The sequence below is a fragment of the Lucilia sericata genome, unplaced genomic scaffold, assembly GCF_015586225.1.
Source record: "Lucilia sericata isolate MDLA Ls3-8-SP2 unplaced genomic scaffold, ASM1558622v1 Contig001634F_arrow, whole genome shotgun sequence".
NCBI lineage: Eukaryota > Metazoa > Arthropoda > Insecta > Diptera > Calliphoridae > Lucilia > Lucilia sericata.
Window position 1 is genome coordinate 77,501 of NW_023995548.1, and position 26,320 is coordinate 103,820.

At 30.9% G+C, this 26,320-nt stretch overlaps 1 protein-coding gene across 2 annotated transcripts; it reads left to right on the plus strand.

Moving 5' to 3' along the window:
* Positions 1-1,469: 1,469 nt before the first annotated feature.
* Positions 1,470-22,225, plus strand: LOC119612233. 2 transcript variants are annotated; one of them, XM_037967989.1, is made up of 3 exons: positions 1,470-4,321; positions 4,376-4,591; positions 19,726-22,225. In XM_037967989.1, the coding sequence occupies exons 1-3, from the start codon at positions 2,185-2,187 to the stop codon at positions 19,980-19,982; spliced, it is 2,610 nt and encodes an 869-aa protein (XP_037823917.1). In that variant the 5' UTR covers positions 1,470-2,184; the 3' UTR covers positions 19,983-22,225. The 2 variants fall into 2 exon arrangements, with proteins under 2 accessions (XP_037823917.1, XP_037823916.1); XM_037967988.1 differs by having other exon boundaries at positions 1,470-4,591.
* The last annotated feature ends 4,095 nt before the right edge of the window (positions 22,226-26,320 follow it).

Genomic DNA, 26,320 nt, shown 5'->3' on the forward strand with positions numbered 1-26,320 from the left:
AGTTAGTTAGTTAGTTAGTTAGTTAGTTAGTTAGTTAGTTAGTAGTTAGTTAGTTAGTTAGTTAGTTAGTTAGTTAGTTAGTTAGTTAGTTAGTTAGTTAGTTAGTTAGTTAGTTAGTTAGTTAGTTAGTAGTTAGTAGTTAGTTAGTTAGTTAGTTAGTTAGTTAGTTAGTTAGTTAGTTAGTTAGTTAGTTAGTTAGTTAGTAGTTAGTTAGTTAGTTAGTTAGTTAGTTAGTAGTTAGTTAGTTAGTTAGTTAGTTAGTTAGTTAGTTAGTAGTTAGTTAGTTAGTTAGTTAGTTAGTTAGTTAGTTAGTTAGTTAGTTAGTTAGTTAGTTAGTTAGTTAGTTAGTTAGTTAGTTAGTTAGTTAGTTAGTTAGTTAGTTAGTTAGTTAGTTAGTTAGTTAGTTAGTTAGTTAGTAGTTAGTTAGTTAGTTAGTTAGTAGTTAGTTAGTTAGTTAGTTAGTTAGTTAGTTAGTTAGTTAGTTAGTAGTTAGTTAGTTAGTTAGTTAGTTAGTTAGTTAGTTAGTTAGTTAGTTAGTAGTTAGTTAGTTAGTTAGTTAGTTAGTTAGTTAGTTAGTTAGTTAGTTAGTAGTTAGTAGTTAGTTAGTTAGTTAGTAGTTAGTTAGTTAGTTAGTTAGTTAGTTAGTTAGTAGTTAGTTAGTAGTTAGTTAGTTAGTTAGTAGTTAGTTAGTTAGTTAGTTAGTTAGTTAGTTAGTTAGTTAGTAGTTAGTTAGTTAGTTAGTTAGTTAGTTAGTTAGTTAGTTAGTTAGTTAGTTAGTTAGTTAGTTAGTTAGTTAGTTAGTTAGTTAGTTAGTTAGTTAGTAGTTAGTTAGTTAGTTAGTTAGTAGTTAGTTAGTTAGTTAGTTAGTTAGTTAGTAGTTAGTTAGTTAGTTAGTTAGTTAGTTAGTTAGTAGTTAGTTAGTAGTTAGTTAGTTAGTTAGTTAGTTAGTTAGTTAGTTAGTTAGTTAGTTAGTAGTTAGTTAGTTAGTTAGTTAGTAGTTAGTTAGTTAGTTAGTTAGTTAGTTAGTTAGTTAGTTAGTTAGTTAGTAGTTAGTAGTTAGTTAGTTAGTTAGTTAGTTAGTTAGTTAGTTAGTTAGTTAGTAGTTAGTTAGTTAGTTAGTTAGTTAGTTAGTTAGTAGTTAGTTAGTTAGTTAGTTAGTTAGTTAGTTAGTTAGTATAATGTATGTTACGCGAGAAGAAATTGACCAACATCAGGCCCACTGCTTCGCCAGTGTATCTGGTGCGAATCGAACCCACAACTTCCGATATGACAGATTGCAACCTGTCGGAGGCAGATATAACATAAATAACTTTAAGTTTTTATAAAATATCATCTTGGTTTAAAATCTAACTTTAAATATTTGGTTTAATTTGCTGCTCTACAGTAATAACACTCATATCAGTGTCATATTTTCTCTTATTTACTTTTAACATTTTCTTAATATTTTTTCTTAATTTTAGTTTAATAAGACTTTTTAATAAAACAAGAAAGAAAAAACAAAATCGTATCAAGCACTTCAATATGTGACTGACAATAAGAAATTAAAACAAAACCGCACTTTCAAAATGTAAAAATAAAATGATTTGAAATTATATAAAAAAAAACACTTGCGCACAATTTATGAATGATTTCAACAAAAAGAACTCAATAAATCAATGTTTCAACACCAAGTGCAACAACTAGAACAACACCGAACAAAATAAGCTTAAATATAAAAAAACAACAATATTCTAATTTATGTCTATTTTAGATGTATTAAAAAGCTGGAATGAATGTATGTGTCACCATTTGTCACACTAAAAACAAACTCCAATAACAATAAACCCAAACCCTTTTGAAAAACATTAACCAAATAACTCAAACCCCCCAACTCCCAACTAAACAGCACCATTTTGTTTTTGAATATAAAAAATAAAAAATCCTACAACTAATAACAACAACAGCACCTGCAACATTTATTTATAATTACTACAGCTTTATTACTAACAACTCAACAACACTACCCGTTCCCGTAACCCAGCTTCAATACACTTGTAAATTCCCAGCAACTTTTCTTATCTACCTGCAACAATTTTTAGTTTTGTGTGTGTTTATTTTTGATTTCGTTCAACACATTTTTTATAAAACGGCCGCACAATTGCACACAATTATTACCATAGACACCCACAACGCTATTACTACCGTATGGAGCGTGGCACCGGCGGTGGTCAACAGCAGCACCAACAACAACAACCGCCACACCATCAGCCGCAACATCATCAACAACAACAGCCACCGTACTATCAACATACACATCATACGTTTATGACCAGCTCCGAAGAGCATCCGACGAGCAAGTCTTCGTTTGATAATCCCGCCACCAAGAAGAAGCCACCCAAACTGAAAGCCATCAATCGTTCGCTCTCCATGGCCATTGATAACTATGAGGGAGCCGTGGGTGGCGGTTTGGGAATGGGCGGTTTGGATGATGCCTCGTTGATAGTGGAGCCAGCGATAATACATCGCTCGGCCTCGCCGGTTGCCATACGCTCTGCACCGCCACCTCAGACCTTAGCACTACCGTCAACGTTGCACCCGCACGCGTCTGGCAGTGGCGGTGGTGGTGGTGGTAGTGGCGCTGTGTCACCAGCTTTATCTGCACGTCAGTTTCAACAGCAACAGCACCTACACTCTTTTCAACATATGGCTGCTCAAGCACGTCAATTTAGCCAACAGCAATCGCATGCTAGTAGCACCAGTTCGCCCATCTCGCACACGGTTAGTCCCGTTCTGGGGAGTGGCAGTCGCAGCGAAAGGGATTCATATCATCACCACCAGCAGCAGCAGCAACAACAACAGCTGCATCAACCGGATATTTTTCTGGTCAGCAGTAGTAGTCTGGCCGATAATGTTACCGGCTCGACGCGTGGTGTAGGCGGCTCTTCCTCGCCTATACAATTCATAGATGACTATATGCTGCCGCCGACGACTCATCGTCAACTGCTGCAGCAACAACAACAACAACATGCTGCCACTCACCCCTTTAAGAAATCACAATTTCGTCGTTCCGACACAATTGATGTACATCCGGCTTCTACTTTTCAGATGAAGAAAACGCACTCGTTTCATGCGCCTCCCGATGCTGAGACCATAATGGATCCTCTCTTACTAAGCGCTCAGCCTACATCGGCTTCTTCCTCTAGACGCACTAGTTCGGTGAGAGGAAACTTTCTTATGCCGGGTCATGCCTCTGCCAAAGACATTAGCCGTTCGCCTTCGCCCAGTAGGCGTGGAGCACGCTCACATCGTTCTCTGCACGATCCCTCACGACGACCCAGCGCTAAACCTGAATCGGTGGTTGACTCACAAATACGCCACCCTTCTTTGAATGATGATCTTATGGAACCTTTAGACGGTAGATCGAATCTCTTGGCTCCCACGAATTTATCTCTAGAAAATGAATTGTTTATAGAATCAAGATCACGCAGTAATAGTCACACGAAAATGGAAGATGTGGGACTAACGGAGAGGGGCACCATCAGAAAAACCTCCAGTTCTTTTGAAGATGCCACCTTGGGCTTGGCTACTCATGCTGCGGCACCTACCACCAGTAGTTTGAAAAAACGGGGAGACCATCATGGGCACTCCTCGAGACAACATAGTTCCCATAGTTTAGAATTAGATGGGCGACCCTCTACATCAGCGGCCGCTGCAGCAGCTGCTGCTGCCACACACTCTTCTCTGCATTTACACACGGCTGCGGCGGCTGCCACGGCGGCATATCATTTTAAGCGTGGCACCAAACACGGCCGTTCTCTCTATCTCTCACCCAACAATTTGGAAGAAGTGCAGGTGCATCATCGCCCGGCCGTTATGGCGGCGGCCGCTGCTTTCGGCGGCACCAATGCCAGTGCGGCGAGCATAAAACAGGCCAAAGCTCTGCACAGTGCCAGCATGCGCCTGCGTACCTATCGCGAAACCTTAAGTGCGACGAAAAAATCAAAAAGTTTCATCGGTGACAGTGCGTACCCACCTCCGGTAAGTGTGCCCAATGAATTTGTGGAGCTTACCTCACCCCACCGACGCAACAGTGGCCGTGCTCTGGCCAGTTCGACTACCTCAGGCGGAGCTGCCACCATCGAGGACATCAAACGTAGTCCACGTCCCGTCTCGTTAAGCGCCACCGCCATGGCTGTGGCAGCCACCACCGCTTTCATGGAAGACAAAGAAAAACGTCCATCATTCGAACGTAAACCATCGCTCACCTACGAACTGAGTGACGCTGCCTTCGAGCAGGTTCTGCGGCCATTTCATCACAAAGCCACCACTGGCCTGGGAACACGTAAATCCTCTCTAGCTGTTACTCATAAAGCTCTAAAAAAGAAATCTCTTTCAGATGAAACCGACGACGACGAGGAGGCCGATCGCAAGCGTAAACGCATTGTTTGTATTGTCATGACGGTATTCCTGTGTCTCGTGTGTGCCGCTGTCTTTGTGGTCATTATGACGCTGACACACTCATCCGGCCAGTCACATACACACAGTCATCATCATCATTTGACGACAAAGAAGACTTTTACGTATAATCGTGATGTGCCTGTACACTACAATGGTAAATGATGCATCAGAGATATGTTATTTTACAATACTTGTTGTTATTGTTTAAGTTGTTGCTTTCGTTTATTGTTTTATCATTTTTCATGTTTTGTTGTTTTTTTCTTCAACAATGTCGCAAATAAGCATTTATTTCCTGTTGTCAAAAGGATGATAATTGTTTGTGACAGGAAGATGTGGTTGCAATGCTAAACGAGTTTGCTGTGTTTGTGTGTGTATGTGTGTCTGTATCAGTCAGTAAATTACATGTTTTATTGATGAGGTAAAATAGTGTAATTGATATGCATAAAGGCAGATAGATAAGGAAAACAGAATTATTTATTTACACTTTGTTTTTCGTGTTCGATGTAAAATATTTCAATATTTGTGCAAATATTTTTTTTATAAAAAAATTTTACTTAATGTTTACAAGAAATTTAAAATTAAAGAAAATTTTTTCATATTTTCTATAAAAATTCATGGATTTACCAATTTTTTTATGTTAATAGTTTACATTATGTAAATAAAGAAAGTGACCAGTTTTTCATTAATTTACTTTGTAGTTTACATTATTCTCTTGTTTTTACAATTTTTTTAAAGCTGTATACATTGTTGACATGAGTGTAAACAATGTATATTTTGTTAAAAATTTAAATAACTAATGATAATGCAATAAATATGAAGTTTTTTTTGTAATTTTCTAGAATTTTACACATTGTTTACATTATGTAAAGACTTCTTATAATTCTATACATTATTTACATAAGTGTAATCGTGTCATATTTTGTAAAATATTTAAACTATTTATGATATTGCCATAATTTTGTAATTTTCTTGAATTTTACACCATGTAAACAATGTATACAGATGTAAACAATTGTAATTTACACATTTTAAAGATAAATTTAAAGAAATTATTATTTAAAAATATTGATTTTATACAAATTTATAATTTTTACATTATTTACATTACATTTCTAACATAATTTTAATTATTTACATCATGTAAACAATGTATACTGGTGTAAATAATACCAATTTACATATTTTAAAGATAAATTTTAAGACATTTTTAATTAAAATTCATTATTTTATACAAATTTATAATTTTTACATATTTTACATTATGTAAAGAATTCCAAATATAACATAAGTTTACACAATTTCTATCAAATTATTATTTTTATGTTAACACTAAATTAATTTTAATTATTTACATCATGTAAACAATGTATACAGATGTAAACAATTGTAAGTTACACATTTTAAAGATAAATTTCAAAAATTATTGATGTTATATATTGATGTTATTTTTACATTTTTTACATTACATTTTTACATTATTTACCTAATGTTTACATATTTTACATTATGTCAAGAATTCAAAATTTAACTTTAATAACCTTCAAATCAATCAATTTTTTATTTTAATGTTAAAAGTAACTTAATTTTAATTATTTACATCGTGTAAACAATAACAATTTACACGTTTTAAAGTTAAAATTTAAAGAAATTATTAATTTAAATTCTTTATTTTACCGAAATGCATAATTTTTACATTATACACATAAAATTTTCTTGATTTTTACCCGTTAATTACATTTTCTACATGGTGTAAACAATAGAAAATTTAACTAAAAACACTATAGAATTAATAAAATTAATAGTTTATTGCTAAAAGTGACTTCATTACAATTATTTACATCGTGTAAACAATGTATAAAGTTGTACAGAAGAGTAATTTCCACATTTTAAAATAAAATTTAAAGAAATTATTAATTAAACATCTTTATTTTACCGAAATGTATAATTTTTACATTATTTACATGAATGTAAATAATAAACATTAATGTAAATTTTGAACATTTGTACAATTTTGAAAAGTTGAGTTATTACCATTTTTCTTAATTTTTACACATTGTTTACATATTTTACCTTGGGTAAACAATAGTAAATTTACTTAGTTAAATGTTTTTAAATAGTTAATTTACATTTTCTACACTATGTAAATAATGCAATATATGAGTAAACAATAGTAATTTTAAAATTTCGAGACAAAATTTCATTAATTTTCTCAATTTCAACAAAATTTTTGATTATTTACATTATTTTGATTATTTACATTATTTAAACAATGTATAATAATGTCAATTTTAAATATCTTTACAATTTTTAAAATTTGTTGCAAAATATTACCAATTTTCTCAATTTTTACACATTGTTTACATATTTTACATTGTGTAAACAATAGTAAATTTACTTGAAAAATGCAAAAACTTAATCAATTTGTTAGTTAAAAGTTCTTAAATAGTTAATATTTATTTTTTACAGAATGTAAATAATGTAATGTATGGGTAAACAGTAGTAATTTGAAGATTTCGAGACAAAATTTCATTAATTTTTTTAATTTCAACAAAATTTTTTATTGTTTACATTATTTACCTCAATGTAAACAATGTATATTAATGTAAATTTTAAATATTTTTACAATTTTGAAAAGTTGTTGCAAAATATTACCAATTTTCTCAATTTTTACACATTGTTTACATATTTTACCTTGTGTAAACAATAGTAAATTTACTTGTAAAATGCAAAAAATCAAAAAAATTTTTAGTTAAATGTTGTTAAATAGTAAATTTTAATTATTTACACTAGGTAAATAATGTGATATATGAGTAAACAATAGTAATTTTAAGATTTCGAGACAAAATTTCATTATTTTTTTTAATTTCAACAAAATTTTTGATTGTTTACATTATTTACATCAATGTAAACAATGTATATTAATGTAAATTTTAAATATTTTTACAATTTTGAAAAGTTGCTGTCAAATTTAACCAATTTTCTCAATTTTTACACATTGTTTACATTTTTTACCTTGTGTAAACAATAGTAAATTTACTTGAAAAATACAAAAAATCAATAATTTTCTTAGTTAAATGTTGTTAAATTGAAAATTTTAATTGTTTACACTAGGTAAATAGTATAATATATGAGTAAACAATGGTAATTTATAGAATTCAAGCTAAAATTTCATTAAAATTCTTGATTAAAACAAACATATCAATTGTTTACATTATTTATAACAATGTAAACAATGTATACATGATATAAACAATTAAAATAATAAATGAAAACAATAAAAATGTTCGTTTATTTCATAAATTATTTAATTTTGAAATATTTTACTGTAAGTAACTAATGTAAATTATGTCAATAACTTGTCATTTTTATTAAAATTTCTCTTTCAATTTAAGTTTCCTTTTTATTTAAAAAAGTTCCCTCAACTTAAATATGAAATATTCTTAAATATTTAAACCAAAAATTATTTTCACTTCCATTTTTCTTGTCATAAGAAAAGTGTCACAGTTTATTTGCTTCAAAGAACTATGAAAAACACAAACTTTTTTCCAAGTAGCATCTATTAACCAAAAACTCAAAAAAGAAAACACGAAGCAACCATCATCATCTATCTACTCTGGGAACTTTTTCATACAGCCACTTCAAAAACTAAAAATGTCATTTACAAAAAGCGCCACTTCAGCCAAAATGACAAAAAAAATGGGGAAAAATCAAACTGAACAGAGAGCAGAGCAACAAAAATGCTAAAGCAAAACACACACAAAAACTATAGTTGAATTTTAAATATTTACAAAATAGTTTTTTTAAAAAATTCATAGTATTTATTTGATTACGAGTAAAATAAATATTTGCACAAATTTTTTATTTATAGAGAAGCATCGTGAAAATGTTATCAACTATTTTCTCAGTTTATATTTTATATTTCTGACTTGACAAATTTTATTTGTGTAAAATACCAGTTACGTCCGCAGCATTGCAAGCATATTTTCCCTTGAAAGTATAAAATCGTTTTTCATTTTTCATCATCATATTTTTTTTTTTTTTTGGTTGCCCCTATATCAAGATGTATCGGTGAGTTTGTGAAAATGTTGTGTGATTTTTTTTTTGTTTTACGGTCATCAACCACAAAGTGTTTACAGATATAAAGTGTTAGTGCGTGTTCGTATGTTCGTCCTTATTTGAAAACCTAGTGTTCATGTAAATTTTTTCTTGGAAAACGCGTGTGTAATTGCAAACATTATATGTATAGTATGTACATTGGTTATTTGAAGGATTTACAGGACATAATGATGGAAGGTCATATAATCATGATTACCCAGATACATCATTTACACACTAACAACAAATATATACATACATACATACATGACTGCATGTGGTAGAAATTTTTTACATACATCACTACACTTTTGCATACAAATAGAGTATGCACTACACGTATTATGTGTTTGTACATACTTCCACATGTACACAAAATATCATTTACACTGTTTTATACGATTTCCACTTTTGTATATATCCCACTGATATATTAACGACACCAACTAAAGTTCTTGAAACTCAAACGAAACCGACAAATTGTTTCAAAATTAATTAGAAATCTTTATTTTATCAAAATGTAAAATGTCTATAGTCTAGTCTATAGTCTAGTCTATAGTCTAGTCTATAGTCTAGTCTATAGTCCTAGTCTATAGTCTAGTCTATAGTCTAGTCTATAGTCTAGTCTATAGTCTAGTCTATAGTCTAGTCTATAGTCTAGTCTATAGTCTAGTCTATAGTCTAGTCTATAGTCTAGTCTATAGTCTAGTCTATAGTCTAGTCTATAGTCTAGTCTATAGTCTAGTCTATAGTCTAGTCTATAGTCTAGTCTATAGTCTAGTCTATAGTCTAGTCTATAGTCTAGTCTATAGTCTAGTCTATAGTCTAGTCTATAGTCTAGTCTATAGTCTAGTCTATAGTCTAGTCTATAGTCTAGTCTATAGTCTAGTCTATAGTCTAGTCTATAGTCTAGTCTATAGTCTAGTCTATAGTCTAGTCTATAGTCTAGTCTATAGTCTAGTCTATAGTCTAGTCTATAGTCTAGTCTATAGTCTAGTCTATAGTCTAGTCTATAGTCTAGTCTATAGTCTAGTCTATAGTCTAGTCTATAGTCTAGTCTATAGTCTAGTCTATAGTCTAGTCTATAGTCTAGTCTATAGTCTAGTCTATAGTCTAGTCTATAGTCTAGTCTATAGTCTAGTCTATAGTCTAGTCTATAGTCTAGTCTATAGTCTAGTCTATAGTCTAGTCTATAGTCTAGTCTATAGTCTAGTCTATAGTCTAGTCTATAGTCTAGTCTATAGTCTAGTCTATAGTCTAGTCTATAGTCTAGTCTATAGTCTAGTCTATAGTCTAGTCTATAGTCTAGTCTATAGTCTAGTCTATAGTCTAGTCTATAGTCTAGTCTATAGTCTAGTCTATAGTCTAGTCTATAGTCTAGTCTATAGTCTAGTCTATAGTCTAGTCTATAGTCTAGTCTATAGTCTAGTCTATAGTCTATATAGTCTAGTCTATAGTCTAGTCTATAGTCTAGTCTATAGTCTAGTCTATAGTCTAGTCTATAGTCTAGTCTATAGTCTAGTCTATAGTCTAGTCTATAGTCTAGTCTATAGTCTAGTCTATAGTCTAGTCTATAGTCTAGTCTATAGTCTAGTCTATAGTCTAGTCTATAGTCTAGTCTATAGTCTAGTCTATAGTCTAGTCTATAGTCTAGTCTATAGTCTAGTCTATAGTCTAGTCTATAGTCTAGTCTATAGTCTAGTCTATAGTCTAGTCTATGGTCTAGTCTATAGTCTAGTCTATAGTCTAGTCTATAGTCTAGTCTATAGTTTAGTCTATAGTCTAGTCTATGGTCTAGTCTATAGTATAGTCTATAGTCTAGTCTATAGTCTAGTCTATAGTCTAGTCTATAGTCTAGTAGTCTATAGTCTAGTCTATAGTCTAGTCTATAGTCTAGTCTATAGTCTAGTCTATAGTCTAGTCTATAGTCTAGTCTATAGTCTAGTCTATAGTCTAGTCTATAGTCTAGTCTATAGTCTAGTCTATAGTCTAGTCTATAGTCTAGTCTATAGTCTAGTCTATAGTCTAGTCTATAGTCTAGTCTATGGTCTAGTCTATAGTCTAGTCTATAGTCTAGTCTATAGTCTAGTCTATAGTTTAGTCTATAGTCTAGTCTATGGTCTAGTCTATAGTCTAGTCTATAGTCTAGTCTATAGTCTAGTCTATAGTCTAGTCTATAGTCTAGTCTATAGTCTAGTCTATAGTCTAGTCTATAGTCTAGTCTATAGTCTAGTCTATAGTCTAGTCTATAGTCTAGTCTATAGTCTAGTCTATAGTCTAGTCTATAGTCTAGTCTATAGTCTAGTCTATAGTCTAGTCTATAGTCTATAGTCTAGTCTGTAGTCTAGTCTATAGTCTAGTCTATAGTCTAGTCTATAGTCTAGTCTATAGTCTAGTCTATAGTCTAGTCTATAGTATAGTCTATAGTCTAGTCTATAGTCTAGTCTATAGTCTAGTCTATAGTCTAGTCTATAGTCTAGTCTATAGTCTAGTCTATAGTCAATAGTCTAGTCTATAGTCTAGTCTATAGTCTAGTCTATAGTTTAGTCTATAGTCTAGTCTATAGTCTAGTCTATAGTCTAGTCTATAGTCTAGTCTATAGTCTAGTCTATAGTCTAGTCTATAGTCTAGTCTAGTCTAGTCTATAGTCTAGTCTATAGTCTAGTCTATAGTCTAGTCTATAGTCTAGTCTATAGTCTAGTCTATAGTCTAGTCTATAGTCTAGTCTATAGTCTAGTCTATAGTCTAGTCTATAGTCTAGTCTATAGTCTAGTCTATAGTCTAGTCTATAGTCTAGTCTATAGTCTAGTCTATAGTCTAGTCTATAGTCTAGTCTATAGTCTAGTCTATAGTCATATAGTCTAGTCTATAGTCTAGTCTATAGTCTAGTCTATAGTCTAGTCTATAGTCTAGTCTATAGTCTAGTCTATAGTCTAGTCTATAGTCTAGTCTATAGTCTAGTCTATAGTCTAGTCTATAGTCTAGTCTATAGTCTAGTCTATAGTCTAGTCTATAGTCTAGTCTATAGTCTAGTCTATAGTCTAGTCTATAGTCTAGTCTATAGTCTAGTCTATAGTCTAGTCTATAGTCTAGTCTATAGTCTAGTCTATAGTCTAGTCTATAGTCTAGTCTATAGTCTAGTCTATAGTCTAGTCTATAGTCTAGTCTATAGTCTAGTCTATAGTCTAGTCTATAGTCTAGTCTATAGTCTAGTCTATAGTCTAGTCTATAGTCTAGTCTATAGTCTAGTCTATAGTCTAGTCTATAGTCTAGTCTATAGTCTAGTCTATAGTCTAGTCTATAGTCTAGTCTATAGTCTAGTCTATAGTCTAGTCTATAGTCTAGTCTATAGTCTAGTCTATAGTCTAGTCTATAGTCTAGTCTATAGTCTAGTCTATAGTCTAGTCTATAGTCTATAGTCTAGTCTATAGTCTAGTCTATAGTCTAGTCTATAGTCTAGTCTATAGTCTAGTCTATAGTCTAGTCTATAGTCTAGTCTATAGTCTAGTCTATAGTCTAGTCTATAGTCTAGTCTATAGTCTAGTCTATAGTCTAGTCTATAGTCTAGTCTATAGTCTAGTCTATAGTCTAGTCTATAGTCTAGTCTATAGTCTAGTCTATAGTCTAGTCTATAGTCTAGTCTATAGTCTAGTCTATAGTCTAGTCTATAGTCTAGTCTATAGTCTAGTCTATAGTCTAGTCTATAGTCTAGTCTATAGTATAGTCTATAGTCTAGTCTATAGTCTAGTCTCTAGTCTAGTCTATAGTCTAGTCTATAGTCTAGTCTATAGTCTAGTCTATAGTCTAGTCTATAGTCTAGTCTATAGTCTAGTCTATAGTCTAGTCTATAGTCTAGTCTATAGTCTAGTCTATAGTCTAGTCTATAGTTAGTCTATAGTCTAGTCTATAGTCTAGTCTATAGTCTAGTCTATAGTCTAGTCTATAGTCTAGTCTATAGTCTAGTCTATAGTCTAGTCTATAGTCTAGTCTATAGTCTAGTCTATAGTCTAGTCTATAGTCTAGCTATAGTATAGTCTATAGTCTAGTCTATAGTCTAGTCTATAGTCTAGTCTATTAGTCTAGTCTATAGTCTAGTCTATAGTCTAGTCTATAGTCTAGTCTATAGTCTAGTCTATAGTCTAGTCTATAGTCTAGTCTATTAGTCTAGTCTATAGTCTAGTCTATAGTCTAGTCTATAGTCTAGTCTATAGTCTAGTCTATAGTCTAGTCTATAGTCTAGTCTATAGTCTAGTCTATAGTCTAGTCTATAGTCTAGTCTATAGTCTAGTCTATAGTCTAGTCTATAGTCTAGTCTATAGTCTAGTCTATAGTCTAGTCTATAGTCTAGTCTATAGTCTAGTCTATAGTCTAGTCTATAGTCTAGTCTATAGTCTAGTCTATAGTCTAGTCTATAGTCTAGTCTATAGTCTAGTCTATAGTCTAGTCTATAGTCTAGTCTATAGTCTAGTCTATAGTCTAGTCTATAGTCTAGTCTATAGTCTAGTCTATAGTCTAGTCTATAGTCTAGTCTATAGTCTAGTCTATAGTCTAGTCTATAGTCTAGTCTTTAGTCTAGTCTATAGTCTAGTCTATAGTCTAGTCTATAGTTTAGTCTATAGTCTAGTCTATAGTCTAGTCTATAGTCTAGTCTCTAGTCTAGTCTATAGTCTAGTCTATAGTCTAGTCTATAGTCTAGTCTATAGTCTAGTCTATAGTTTAGTCTATAGTCTAGTCTATAACTAGTCTATAGTCTATAGTCTAGTCTATAGTCTAGTATATAGTCTAGTCTATATTCTAGTCTATAGTCTAGTCTATAGTCTAGTCTATAGTCTAGTCTATAGTCTAGTCTATAGTCTAGTCTATAGTCTAGTCTATAGTTTAGTCTATAGTCTAGTCTATAACTAGTCTATAGTCTAGTCTATAGTCTAGTCTATAGTCTAGTCTATAGTCTAGTCTATAGTCTAGTCTATAGTCTAGTCTATAGTCTAGTCTATAGTCTAGTCTATAGTCTAGTCTATAGTCTAGTCTATAGTCTAGTCTATAGTCTAGTCTCTAGTCTAGTCTATAGTCTAGTCTATAGTCTAGTCTATAGTCTAGTCTATAGTCTAGTCTATAGTCTAGTCTATTCTAGTCTATAGTCTAGTCTATAGTCTAGTCTATAGTCTAGTCTATAGTCTAGTCTATAGTCTAGTCTATAGTTAGTCTCTAGTCGGTATAGTCTAGTTCGTTGATAGTCTAGTCTATAGTCTAGTCTATAGTCTATTCTATAGTCTAGTGCTCTAGTTCTCGTCTATAGTCTAGTCTATAGTCTAGTCTATAGTCTTAGTCTATAGTCTAGTCTATAGTTAGTCTATAGTCTAGTCTATAGTCTAGTCATAGTCTAGTCTATAGTCTAGTCTATAGTCTAGTCTCTAGTCTAGTCTCTAGTCTAGTCTCTAGTCTAGTCTCTAGTTAGTCTCTAATCTAGTCTATAGTCTAGTCTATAGTCTATTCTATAGTCTAGTTTGTAGTCTAGTCTATTAGTCTAGTTTGTAGTCTAGTCTATAGTCTAGTTGTAGTCTAGTCTATAGTCTAGTCTATAGTCTGACCTATAGTTTAATCTATAGTTCTAGTCTCTAGTCTTGGGTAAGTCTAGTCTATAATCAAGTCTTTTGTCTAGTCTATGGTATAGTTTATAGTCTAATCTAAAGTGGCTAGTCTATAGTCTAGTCAAGTCAAGTCTATAGTCTTCTATATAGTCTTGTCTATAGTCTACTCTAGTATTGTATATAGTCCAGTCTATACACTATTCCACAGACTATTTCATAATCTGGTCAAAATATTAGTCGAAAGAATGATCCATAGGCTAACCTGTATTTTTGTCAAAAAGCTTCCAGTTGGTCTAATTATGTGTATTTGTTGTGCTGCTGTTAAAACATGTATCTATCTCTAATATTTCTGCATACTCATAAATTGTTTGTATATGGTCTTGGAAGGTGACAATGTTGATGATGTTTTAGACACATGCATTTGGAAGTCACCTCATATAGTCGTATAGAAGTACACTTGACTCACACAACAACACTTGCCACAACAACAAATGTATTGAAACAAAAATTTTTTTCCCAACAACAATTTATTTTTATTTTTTTTTTTTTTTTTTTTTGTTAATTTTTTTATTTTCTGCACTCAAGTACAAAACAAAAAGTGCAATTTTTCAAGTGTAAAATCCATAGAGTCAACATCATGAGCAAACTGAAATGAAAAATTGTACAAAAGAAAATAAATGGTTTATTTTTGAAAAAAAAATGAAATATTTCTTTTTTATTTTTAACATTTTAAAGTGGCCTTTAATTTGAAAAAAAAGAAAGATTTTATATTTTAAATCCAAAATAAGTAAACATTTTTATTTAATATCCATTTTGTTGTGATTTTTTAAGGTTTCTTTTTTAAATGGTAAATAAGTTTTGTCCACGGATTTTTTTTATTACTTATTTGCTTTACTTCGTCAAGGCTTTATTTTTTATTTTTTGTTACTGTCAACTTTTAGTCCATTGGTTTCTTGGTTTTCCTTCACTTAAATGGAAACCTTTTAAAAGCTTGGTGTGTCTTTTTTTTTAACTACATTTTCAAACAAATTGAAATATCTTCAAAGAGAGGACGCTAAAAGAATGAGGTTTTAATGGGATGATACTGAATTTGAAAAGTGTATATTGCACATATACATACACATGTATACAATATATTTCCGCAACCTGAAAGTATGCTTTACTTTTTTTAATTTTTAACTGTCTATTAAATAGACTAGTCCCTAGACTTGTTAATAGACTAGTCCATAGGCTAAACAAGAGACTGAGTCCATAGAAGATTCCTTAGACTAGACCATACACTAGTCAATAGACTAGTCTACAGACGAATCAATAGATTTGTCCAGAGAGTAGTCAATATACTAGTTCATAAACTTCTACATAGACTACTTCATAGATTAGTCAATTGACTAGTCCAAGACTCAATAGACTAGTCCACAGATTAGTACATAGAATAGTCCATAGACTAATCCATATACTTGTCGATAGTCTAGTACATAGACTAATCAATAGACTACGTAGTCCAGAGACTGGTCAATAGACTAGTTAATAGAAGAGTTCATTTATGAACTAGTATATAGTCCAAAGGCTAGTCAATAGACTGATACATAGACTAGTTCATAGACAAGTTAATAGACTTGTTCATAAACTAGTCCATAGACTATTGTAAAGACTAGTCAATAGACCAATACATAGACTAGTCCATAGACTAATACATAAACTATTCCATAGACCAGTTCATAGACTAGTCCATATACTAGTCCATAGACCAGTTCATAGATTAGTCTATTGACTACTCAATAGACTATTATAGAGTCTAGTCAATAGACTAGTTAATGGACTAGTCCATAGACTATTCCATAGACCAGCTCGTAGACTAGTCCATAGTCTAGGCCATACACTAGTCCATGGACTAGTCCGGAGACTAATCCATAGACTAGTACATAGACTATTCCATAGACCAGTTCATAGACTAGTCCATAGACCAGTTCATCAACTAGGCAATAGACTAGTCCGGAGGCTACTCAATAGACTATTATAGAGACTATTCAATAGTCAATAGACTAGTAGTCAATAGACTAGTTAATGGACTAGTTCATAGACTTATCCAGACACTAGTCAATAGACTAGTTAATGGACTAGTTCATAGACTAGTCCATAGACCATTCTAGAGACTAGGCAATAGACTAGTCCAGAGACTAGTTAATAGACTAGTTCAGACACTATTCAACAGACTAATACATAGATTAGTTAATAAACCAGTTTATAAACTATATAGTCAATAGACTAGTCATTAGACTAATCCAGAGATTAGTCAATAGATCAATGCATAGACTAGTCCGTAGATTAGTCCATAGACTAGTATATAGACTAGTCAATAGACCAGTTCATAGACTAGTCAAAAGACTGGTCCAGAGACTAGTCAATAGACTATTCTATTGTCATAGACTAGTTTACAAACTAGTTCATAGACTAGTTCACAGACTTCTTCATAGACTAGTTCGTAGACTAGTTCATAGACTAGTTCATAGACTAGTTAATAGACTAGTTAACAGACTAGTCTATAGACATGGTCGTACTCTTTTCTGAAAAACTTAGTACTTTTTCATTTTAGTCTATTTCTTCCTTTAAATTCTAGTTTATTTTGTTTAAAATTCTATTGAAGTGTTTGCAATAGAATTTGTATAATTTTCTTTTATTTTAAGCTTTTGTTCGATTTATTGTTTTCATTGGAAAACTATTAACAGTTGTTGACATTTTTCCAATTATTTAAACAAATTAAATGGAGCAAAAGTGTGTGGGATGGAAAAAGATTTTCAAGTATTTATGGGGAAAAAACAAAAGCATCATTGATTTTTTAGTTTGTATGGTAACGTGTGAAGTGTTTCTTTTAGTTCCTTGTATTCATTTGCAAATAGAATAAACTTTGGAAAATCATACTAAATAGAATTTCTGTGTAAAAAAAAATCCAAATTTAAAAAATAACAAAAGCTCAACAGTTAATAAAAACTTGTTTTAAATCAACACAAGTTAAACGATTAGGTGGAAAAAAGTTTTTTTTTTATTATTTGACTAAAATCTTTTACTTTTACTACTGAGTACAGAGTTTTTTTTAACAGTTTTTAGTCAAAATTTTCTGTTTTATTAGTTTAGGGTTAACTCTAAAATATAAATTGTTACTTTAAGGCATAATTATACTAAATATCTTAAGGGAACCTCTTAAATTTTATTTGAAAAAAAAAAAAAACTGAACAATATAAAACTTTTCCCTTTTAGTGTTTTGTGTACATATTTTACTTTCTTTTTTTGCTTTTTGAACGAGTCTAAACACTAAAAAATTTTTTTCTTAATTGGTTATGAAACTTATATTACACATATTTCCACTGTGTTTTGTGCAGTTTTTTTTTTTTCAGAAAAAACAAATTTAAAAAACCTTAATTGTTTTAATTGTTATAATGGGTTTTTGTTTGCTTTTTGCTTTTATAAAGTTGGCAATTTGTAAGCAATTATAAAGTAGTTGGCAATATTAGTACCTTTTTTGGTACTAATAAGTCTAAATTGTAGTCGGTAGGCTAGTTTAAAGACCAGTCAATAGAGTAGTCTATAGACTAGTCCAAAGACGAGTCCATAGACTAGTCAATACACTAGTTCAAATACTAATTAATAGACTTGTCGAAAAACTAATCAATAAACTTGTCGAAAAACTAGTCAATTGATTAGTACGTAGACTAAACAATAGACCAATCCATAGACTAGTCAGCAGACAGCTCACATGTCATAGAATAATCAATTGACTAGTACATAAAGACTAATCTAAAAACTATTCAATAGACTAGACAAAAGACTAGTCATTGAACTAGACCAAAGACTAGCCAATAGATTAGTCAATAGACTGGTCGAAAGACTAGTCAATAGACTGGTCGAAAGACTAGTCAATAGAACAGACTAAAGACTAGTCAATAGACTAGACCAAAGACTTGTCAATAGACTAGTCCAAAGACTAGTCAATAGACTAGTCCAAAGACTAGTCAATAGACTAGTCCAAAAACCAGTCAATAGACTAGTCCAGAGACCAGTCAATAGACTAGTCCAAAGACCAGTCAATAGACTAGACCAAAGAAAAGTCAATAAGCTAGTCCAAAGACTAGTCAATAGACTAGACCAAAGACTATTCAATATACTAGTCTAAAGACTATTCAATATACTAGTCTAAAGACTATTCAATATACTAGTCTAAAGACTAACCAATCGACTAGTCCAAAGGCTAGCTAATAGACTAGTCCAAATACTAATCAATAGACTAGACTAAGGATAAGTCAATAAGCTAGTCCAAAGACTAGTCAATAGACTAGACCAAAGACTATTCAATATACTAGTCCAAAGACTAGCCAATCGACTAGTCCAAAGACTAGCTAATAGACTAGTCTAAATACTAATCAATAGACTAGTCGAAAGGATAGTAAATTGATTAGTACGCAGACTAATCAATAGACTAATCCATAGACCATTCAACATACTAACTCATTCACAAGTCAATAGACTATTGCATAGAATAACCAATAGACAAGTCAATAGACTATAGCATAGACTAGTCAAAAGACTATTCACTACACTAAACCAAAGCCTATACAATAGACCAAAGACTAGTCAATAGACTAAATCAAAAACTAGTCAATAAACTATTCCAAAGACTAGGGAATACACTAGCCCAAAGTCTAGTCAAAGGACTAGTCCCCCTCTAGTCAAACTACTAGTCAATAGACTAGTGCAAAGGCCAGTCAATAGACTAGTCCAAAGACAAGTTAATAGACTAGTCAATAGACTAGACCAAAGTCTAATCCAAAGACTAGTCAACAGATTAGCCCATACACAAGTCAATAGACTAATACATAGAATAATCAATAGACTAACTTTACTTAATAATTTAAAGCATACTTTTTGGATTGGCAAAGAAAGGAAAACATTATTTAAATGGTGTCCTTGTATAACAAAGAACTTAAAACGAAATATAGAAACCAAACGAATTTATTTTATATACTCACACAACTTAATATTTATATATGTATGCAGTTATAAATCAAAAACCAAAGCCTACATTAAGGGGTGTTAAATAAAACAACATATAAAGCCTACTTTAAGGTGTTTTTTTTTTTTCAGGAAAAAAATATTTTTTAGTTAGAAAAACCGGTGTGTGTGAAATAATTTTTTACACAAAATTTACAGCCATTGTAAGTGTTAAAATCAAATATAAATAAATAATATTATACTAATGGTAAATTGTATTTAAAGTAAATAGTCTGGATTGATGAACATTTTAAACATTCATCAACAGGCCTTTACTTTGACTACAGTTTCTAACCAAAAGCATCAACAGTTTTTAGAAAAAATAAATCAAAGAAAAAACAAGTTCAAAAACAAACTAAAACCAAAACCAAATTCATAAAAATAAAATGTTCCATTTAAAAAAAAAATAAAGAAGAAAAGAAAAAAAAACCTTTATAATAACTTTTCTAATTTACTTTTATCTTTATTTTATTATTATTAATAACCTTTTATAAACATTTTTGTATTAATATGCAAACATTTGTTCTTCCTTCCACCCCCTATCAATCTAAACAAACTTTAGTTCGTCAGGAAAATGAACGTTTAATGAAGGAGACCATGGATAGAGCACGTTTTGGTAAAAATTTCACAGAGACTGCATCATCACTACTGGCAGCCACTACCTCAACATTAGCGGCGGCAGCAGTCGCAGCTGGTGGGGCTCATCAACAGCAGCAACAACAACAATTACAACCGCAACAGCAACATTACAACCAACAGCAAATTTTGCTACCACAGCCACAACAATATCCTTTGCCTCATTTGCAACAAATTCCATAACAAATGATAATTTATAAATAACCACAAATTGCTACAAGTACAATACTACAGCTGAAGCAGCAGCAACAGGACGAGCAGGACGAACAACAGCCACAATATTCATCAAACAACATCTAACAATGTCAGACAAAAGCCCAAAAATAGAGATTTAATAAAATTAATTTTATAAAATAAACAAGCTACTAAACACACACCCACACACAATAGATGTTGAAAAATTGGAGCAACCAGGAGTAACCTAAAAATTTAGTAAAGTTAAAATTACAGCTGTTGATTGAGACTAAGACTAAATGACGGCCTTGATAACTTGTGTATGTATGTACGTATGTAGCCATATATAACTAGTATATATTTATTTATACCTTTAGTATATATTTTTTTTTTTTTTTTTTTGACAATGAGCCCTAAAGCTGCCATTAACATGAATATGAACAACAGGAACAAAACCAAAAAAAAAAATTAAAACAAAAGCGTAAAGGACTTTACTAAAAAAAAAATGTGTAAAACAAAACCCCACAAAAAACGGAAGGAAAACAACCTAAAATCTACTTTTAATAACAAGAAAAAATACAAAAATTTCAAAAAATCACAAACAGAAACAAAAACCTAAAATAAGTGTAAGCTAGAGCAAAATGAGGAGGAATATTGTAGTAAACTAGAAACGAATTTTTAACACTCAACAGTGAATTATAAAGAACACTAGTTAAATGCAGTGTACTTCGCTGTCCCTGTTAAAGCTTTCCTTCATTTTATATGTGAAAATGGCAAAGTTGATGTATTATATATCAATGGATAGGAAATTTTATAAACTTTTTTAAAATATATAAAACGCATATGAAATTTCAAATAGCCAGCCAGTCGTGCAGCAATTGCAGAACTGTTTCCCTATTTTTTATTTCTATACCACTGTGCATCAATAGACAGACAGACAGAGAGGCAGACAGACAGACAGACAGACAGACAGACAGACAGACAGATAGACAGACAGATAGATGGGCAGACAGACAGAATATACGCACAATGGTCTTACTATAAACTTTCGAATTGCATTTCAGCTATAGAATATTAAGAACTATAAAACTTTTATCCCCTTCAGACTAGTCTGGTCCATAGAGTAGTAGATAGAATAGTTGATGGACTAGTCCAGAAAGTAGTTGATAAACTAGTCGATTTGGACTATTCCATGGACTATTTAATAGACTAGTCCATATACTATATGAGAGACTAGTTAATAGACTAGTTGTAGTTGATAAACTAGTCCATAGACTACTTGATAGACAAGGTTCACAGACTAGGCTAGTCCATTGATTAGGTGGTGAAAAAGTCCATAAACTTGTTCATAGTCCAGTTGATAGACTAGTCTGTTGCATAGACTAGATGATAGACTAGTCCATAGACTAGTTTATACACTAGTCCGTAGACTATTCCATAGATTAGTCCAAAGACTATTTAGTTGATAGACTATTCTAGTCTATATAAAAGATAAACTATTCTATAGACTAGTTGATAGACTATTCCCTGGACTATTTGAAAGACTATATGATAGACCAGTCCAGAGACTAGGTGATAGACTAGTCCATTAACTAGTTGATGGACTAATTCATATAATAGTTACAAGACTAGTTCATAGGACAGTTAATATTCTAATCCAAAGACTAGTTGATACACTAGTTCGTATACTATTTGATAGAATAATATATAGACTAGTTGATAGAATAGTTGATGGACTAGTCCAGAAACAATTGGATAGTCAGTCCATTGACTATTTGAAACAATTTTACATGGACTATTTGAAAGAACAGTAGATGGAATATACGATAGACCAGTCCAGAGAATAGTTGATAGGCTGATAGATTTAGACTAGTCCAGAGACTAGTTGATAGACTGGTCTATAAACTATTTGATAGACTAGCCCATAGACTTGTTGATGGACTAATTCGTAGACCAGTTGATAAACTAGGCCATAGAATAATTGATGAACTAGTCCATAGACTAGTTGATAGTCTGTTTGATAGACTAGTCCATAGATAAGTTGATACACTAGCCCATAGACTATTTCATTGATTAGTCCATAGACTATCAAAAAGACTAGTTCATAGACTAGTTGATTGACTGGTCCATAGACTAGTTCATAGGCCTGTTTATAGACTAGTTGATGGAATATTCCATAGACTAGTTGATAGACTAGTTCGTAGACCACTTGATAAACTAGGCCATAGAGTAATTGATGAACTAGTCCATAGACTAGAAGATAGTCTGTTTGATAGACTAGTCCATAGACAAGTTGATACACTAGTCCATAGACTATTCGATAGATTAGTCCATAGACTACTAGAAAGACTAGTTCATAGACTTGTTGATTGACTAGTCCATAGACTAGTTGATTGATTGGTCCATAGACTAGTTCCTAGCCTAGTTCATAGGCCTGTTTATAGACTAGTTGATGGACTAGTCCATGCACTATTCGGTAGATTTGGTCCATAGACTAGTCCATAGTCCACAAGTTGACGTACTAGTCCATCTAACAGTTGATTAACTAGTCCATAAACTAGTCCATAAACAAGTTGCTGGACTAGTCCATAGACAAGTTGCTGGACTAGACCGTAGACTAATTGCTGGAGTAGTTAATAATCCAGTTGATAGACTAGTCCAAAAACTAGTTAATGATATTGTCACTAGACTATTTCATAGGCCAGTTGATAGACTAGTCCATGGAGTAACTGGTGGTCTAGTCCATAGACTAGTCCATTAACTATTTAATATATTAGTCCATATACTTTTTTATTGCCTAGCCCATAGACTAGATTAATCCATAAATTAGTTGAAAGACTAGTCTAAAGACTAGTTGATAGTCTAGTTCGTAGACTGGTACATAGATCATGTAATAAATTAGTACATAGACTGAACCATAAACTAGTATATAAATAGTCCACAGACTAATTTAATGACTAATACATAGGTCCACAGACTAGTTTATAGGCTTATCCACAGAAAAGTTCATAAACTATTTCAAAGACTAATACATAGACTAGTTCATTGACTGGCCTATATGCTGGTCCATTGAATAGTCCGTAGACTAGTTAATAGAATAAATATAAAACTATAACAAAGACTAGCTTATAGAAAAGTTTATAGTCCAGGCTAAACTTTGAAGACTGTCTAGGGGCTATTTGTTTAAATAAGTACAAAACAATTATTATTTAATATTCACCACATTTCCTACCTAACAACCCACTGTGCTATTTTACATATTTCCTTTTTTTCTCCAAATGTAAACAGTTTTACACTCTCCAATTAAAACCAACAACCTGTAGCATTCAATGAATTCTTAATAATACCAGAAAGCTGCTCTTTTTTATTTTGCTGCTGCAGCCACTTCTTACCCACTCTTATTTTGGGTGTTTTGTTTTTGTTGTTATTTGTAAAAATTTCTAGTAAAAGGAAAAAACTAAAAAAAACATAAAATAAAATGAATAAACAAAACTGAAAAACACGCACAAAACTACTACAAAAAAGAACTTGTAAAAAAATAACAAATGAACCAGTAAAAACAAAATATGAAATGAACAACTTGTAAATAATAATAAAAAAAAAGTAAAAGAAAACACCCTCTCAACTACATAAACACAAAACCAAACAAAAAAAAACAACACTTGTACTCATGAATATGGAGACTGCAGAACAGGCATAGTCATGTTTTATGTATGTTTGTATTTAAACAACAACAAAAACAGTAAACTACTGTACAAAGTCAAGAGTGACAAATAACAAAGAAATGACATGATGGTAAAGTAAATAGTAGTTAAATAACAAGAACAAAAAAAACAAAGAATGTTACATGACAACAAACACAGAACAACGGACACAAAAGATTAAATGTAAACATTGTATGAATACAACAACAACAGCAATTTTCAACTTTTTAATACACAAACAAACAAACACATATAGTTTTTTCTCATTTTTCCTCCCACACAAATCTAAGTAAACAAAACTCTCTCTTATACACTCACACATATCTATTATTATTTAATGTGTTTGTTCAATGAGCGGATATTAGAGTATTTTTTGTTTTCTTTCCGGAAACATTAGAATATCAAATATTGTTTTGCCAAAAATAAATGTGTGAAATTCAGATTTTGAAGATGTTTCTAATAATATTTTTAAATAATTTTAAGAAATTGTTACATTTTTTGTCATAAAGTTTTGCTTCGATGTATTCTATATAATATCAGCTTATGGAAATAACAGTAGACGTATGAGTGATATGTATTTTTTTAACCTTCATACGCTCTGGTGGTAAATACTACGAAAAATAATCAGATTTTCAGTGAAAACGATTGCAAAAACATTTGTCTGCAAAGTTAGCTGAATAAACTGAAAGCGTTACATTTAAAGCTTAAGATTTCTCAGTCGAAATAGTCCCTATTTTTGGTACTCGATACGTCAAAAAGTATTTATTTTTTTAAATAAATTTTATTCTTAAAAAACATTCCAGCCTTTTTAGACGTATTAAACATTTAGGATTTTAAGAGATTACAAAAAGCTTTCTGTTTTCTCAAAAAAAAAGCTTTCCGTATAACAGTTTTTTCTGCAAAAAGCTATAACAATATGAAATTGTTTTCTATGGAAAACTTTCTATTGTTATAATGTTTCTATAGAAAGCTTTCTGTTTTCTCAAAAAAAAAAAAAACGTTTTCTTACAAAAAGGTATAACAATATGACAAGATTTTTCTATAGAAATGTTTCCGTATAATAGTTTTTTATATGGAAATTTGTATATATAGCAGTATTTTTTCCTAAAAAGCTTTCCGTATAATAGTTATTTGTGTTATAGGAAAAACTATTATCGGTATAACTGTTATACTGAAAAATAGGTATTAGAAAATCGTTATAAGAGTCATTTTCTATAGAAAACTTTCCGTATAACCATTTTTTTCTAAAGAAAATTCTTTGTATAAGAGTTTAATCTGTAGAAAACTTTCTGTATTATAATTATTTTCTAAAGAAAACTTTTTGTATAACAGTTTCCCTACAGACATTTTTCTATATAACAGTTGTTTCTATAAAAAAGCTTTCTGTATAATACTAACTATTTTCTATAAAAAGTTGTTTATATAACAGTTTCCCTATTGACATTTATCTATATAACAGTTTTCTCTATAAAAAGCTTTTTGTATAACGAAATTTTTCTACAAAAACCTTTTGTATAACAGCTTTATATATAGTCTTTTGCATTACAAAGCTTTCTGTATAACTTTTGTTATAAAAAAACTTACTGTATAACAGTTATATCTATAGATGGCATTCTGTATAATAGTTTTTTATAAAAAAATTCTGTATAACAATTTTTTTTCTACAAAAAGCTTTTGTATAACAGCTTTTTATATAGTCTTTGACATTACAAAGCTTTCCGACTAACATTTCCTTAAAGACATATTTTTTATAACGGTTTCCTCTACAAAAAAGTTTTTCCTTTAAAAGCTCTTTCTATTAAAAAAAAAATTATAGAAAGCTTTCTATATAACAACTTTCTGTAGAATAGTTTTTTTTATAACTTTTTCCGTATAACAGTTATAACTATAGATTTCTTTCTTTGTAACAGTTTTTATTTTCTATAGAATTTTTTGAAAGTTTTTGTATAAAAGTTTTTTTTTTATAGAAAGATTTACATATAAATATAACAGTTTTCTCTGTACAATTCGATGAATAATAGTTTTCTCTGTAAAAAGCTTTATGTAACAAAATTTTTTTATAACAGTTTTTCCATATAATTGTTCTTTCCAAAAATGTTTCAGTATAGTTGTTGTCTTTATAGATAGCTTTCGATATAGCATTTATTTTCTAGAAAAAGCTTTTCGTTTGTATAACAGTTTTCTCTGTAGTATAATAGTTTTCTCTGGAAAAAGCTTTTTAAAAAATGCTTTCTGTATAACAGTTTCTTTATAGATATTTATCTTTATAACAGTTTCTTCCCATAAGAATTCTTTCCACAAAACAACTTTTTTTAGAAAGCTTTCTTTATAACAGATTTCTTCAATAAAAGAAACTTTTATTACGATAGTTTTCTCTTTAGACAGATTTCTCTATTACAACAGATGTTTATACAGAAAGTTTTCTTTGGAACATTAATTCTATAGAAAGAATTGTTTTCTTATAGAAAAGTGTCTTGATCGAAAGCTTTAAGCAGCAGTTTTGTTATAGAAAGCTTTCTGAAAACTTTATTGCTAACTTTCTGTACATTTGATTTTTATAGAAATCTTTCAGTATAATCATTTCTTCTAAAGAAAGTTTTCTTTATAACAAAATGCTTATACATACATATTAAGCTTTATTTA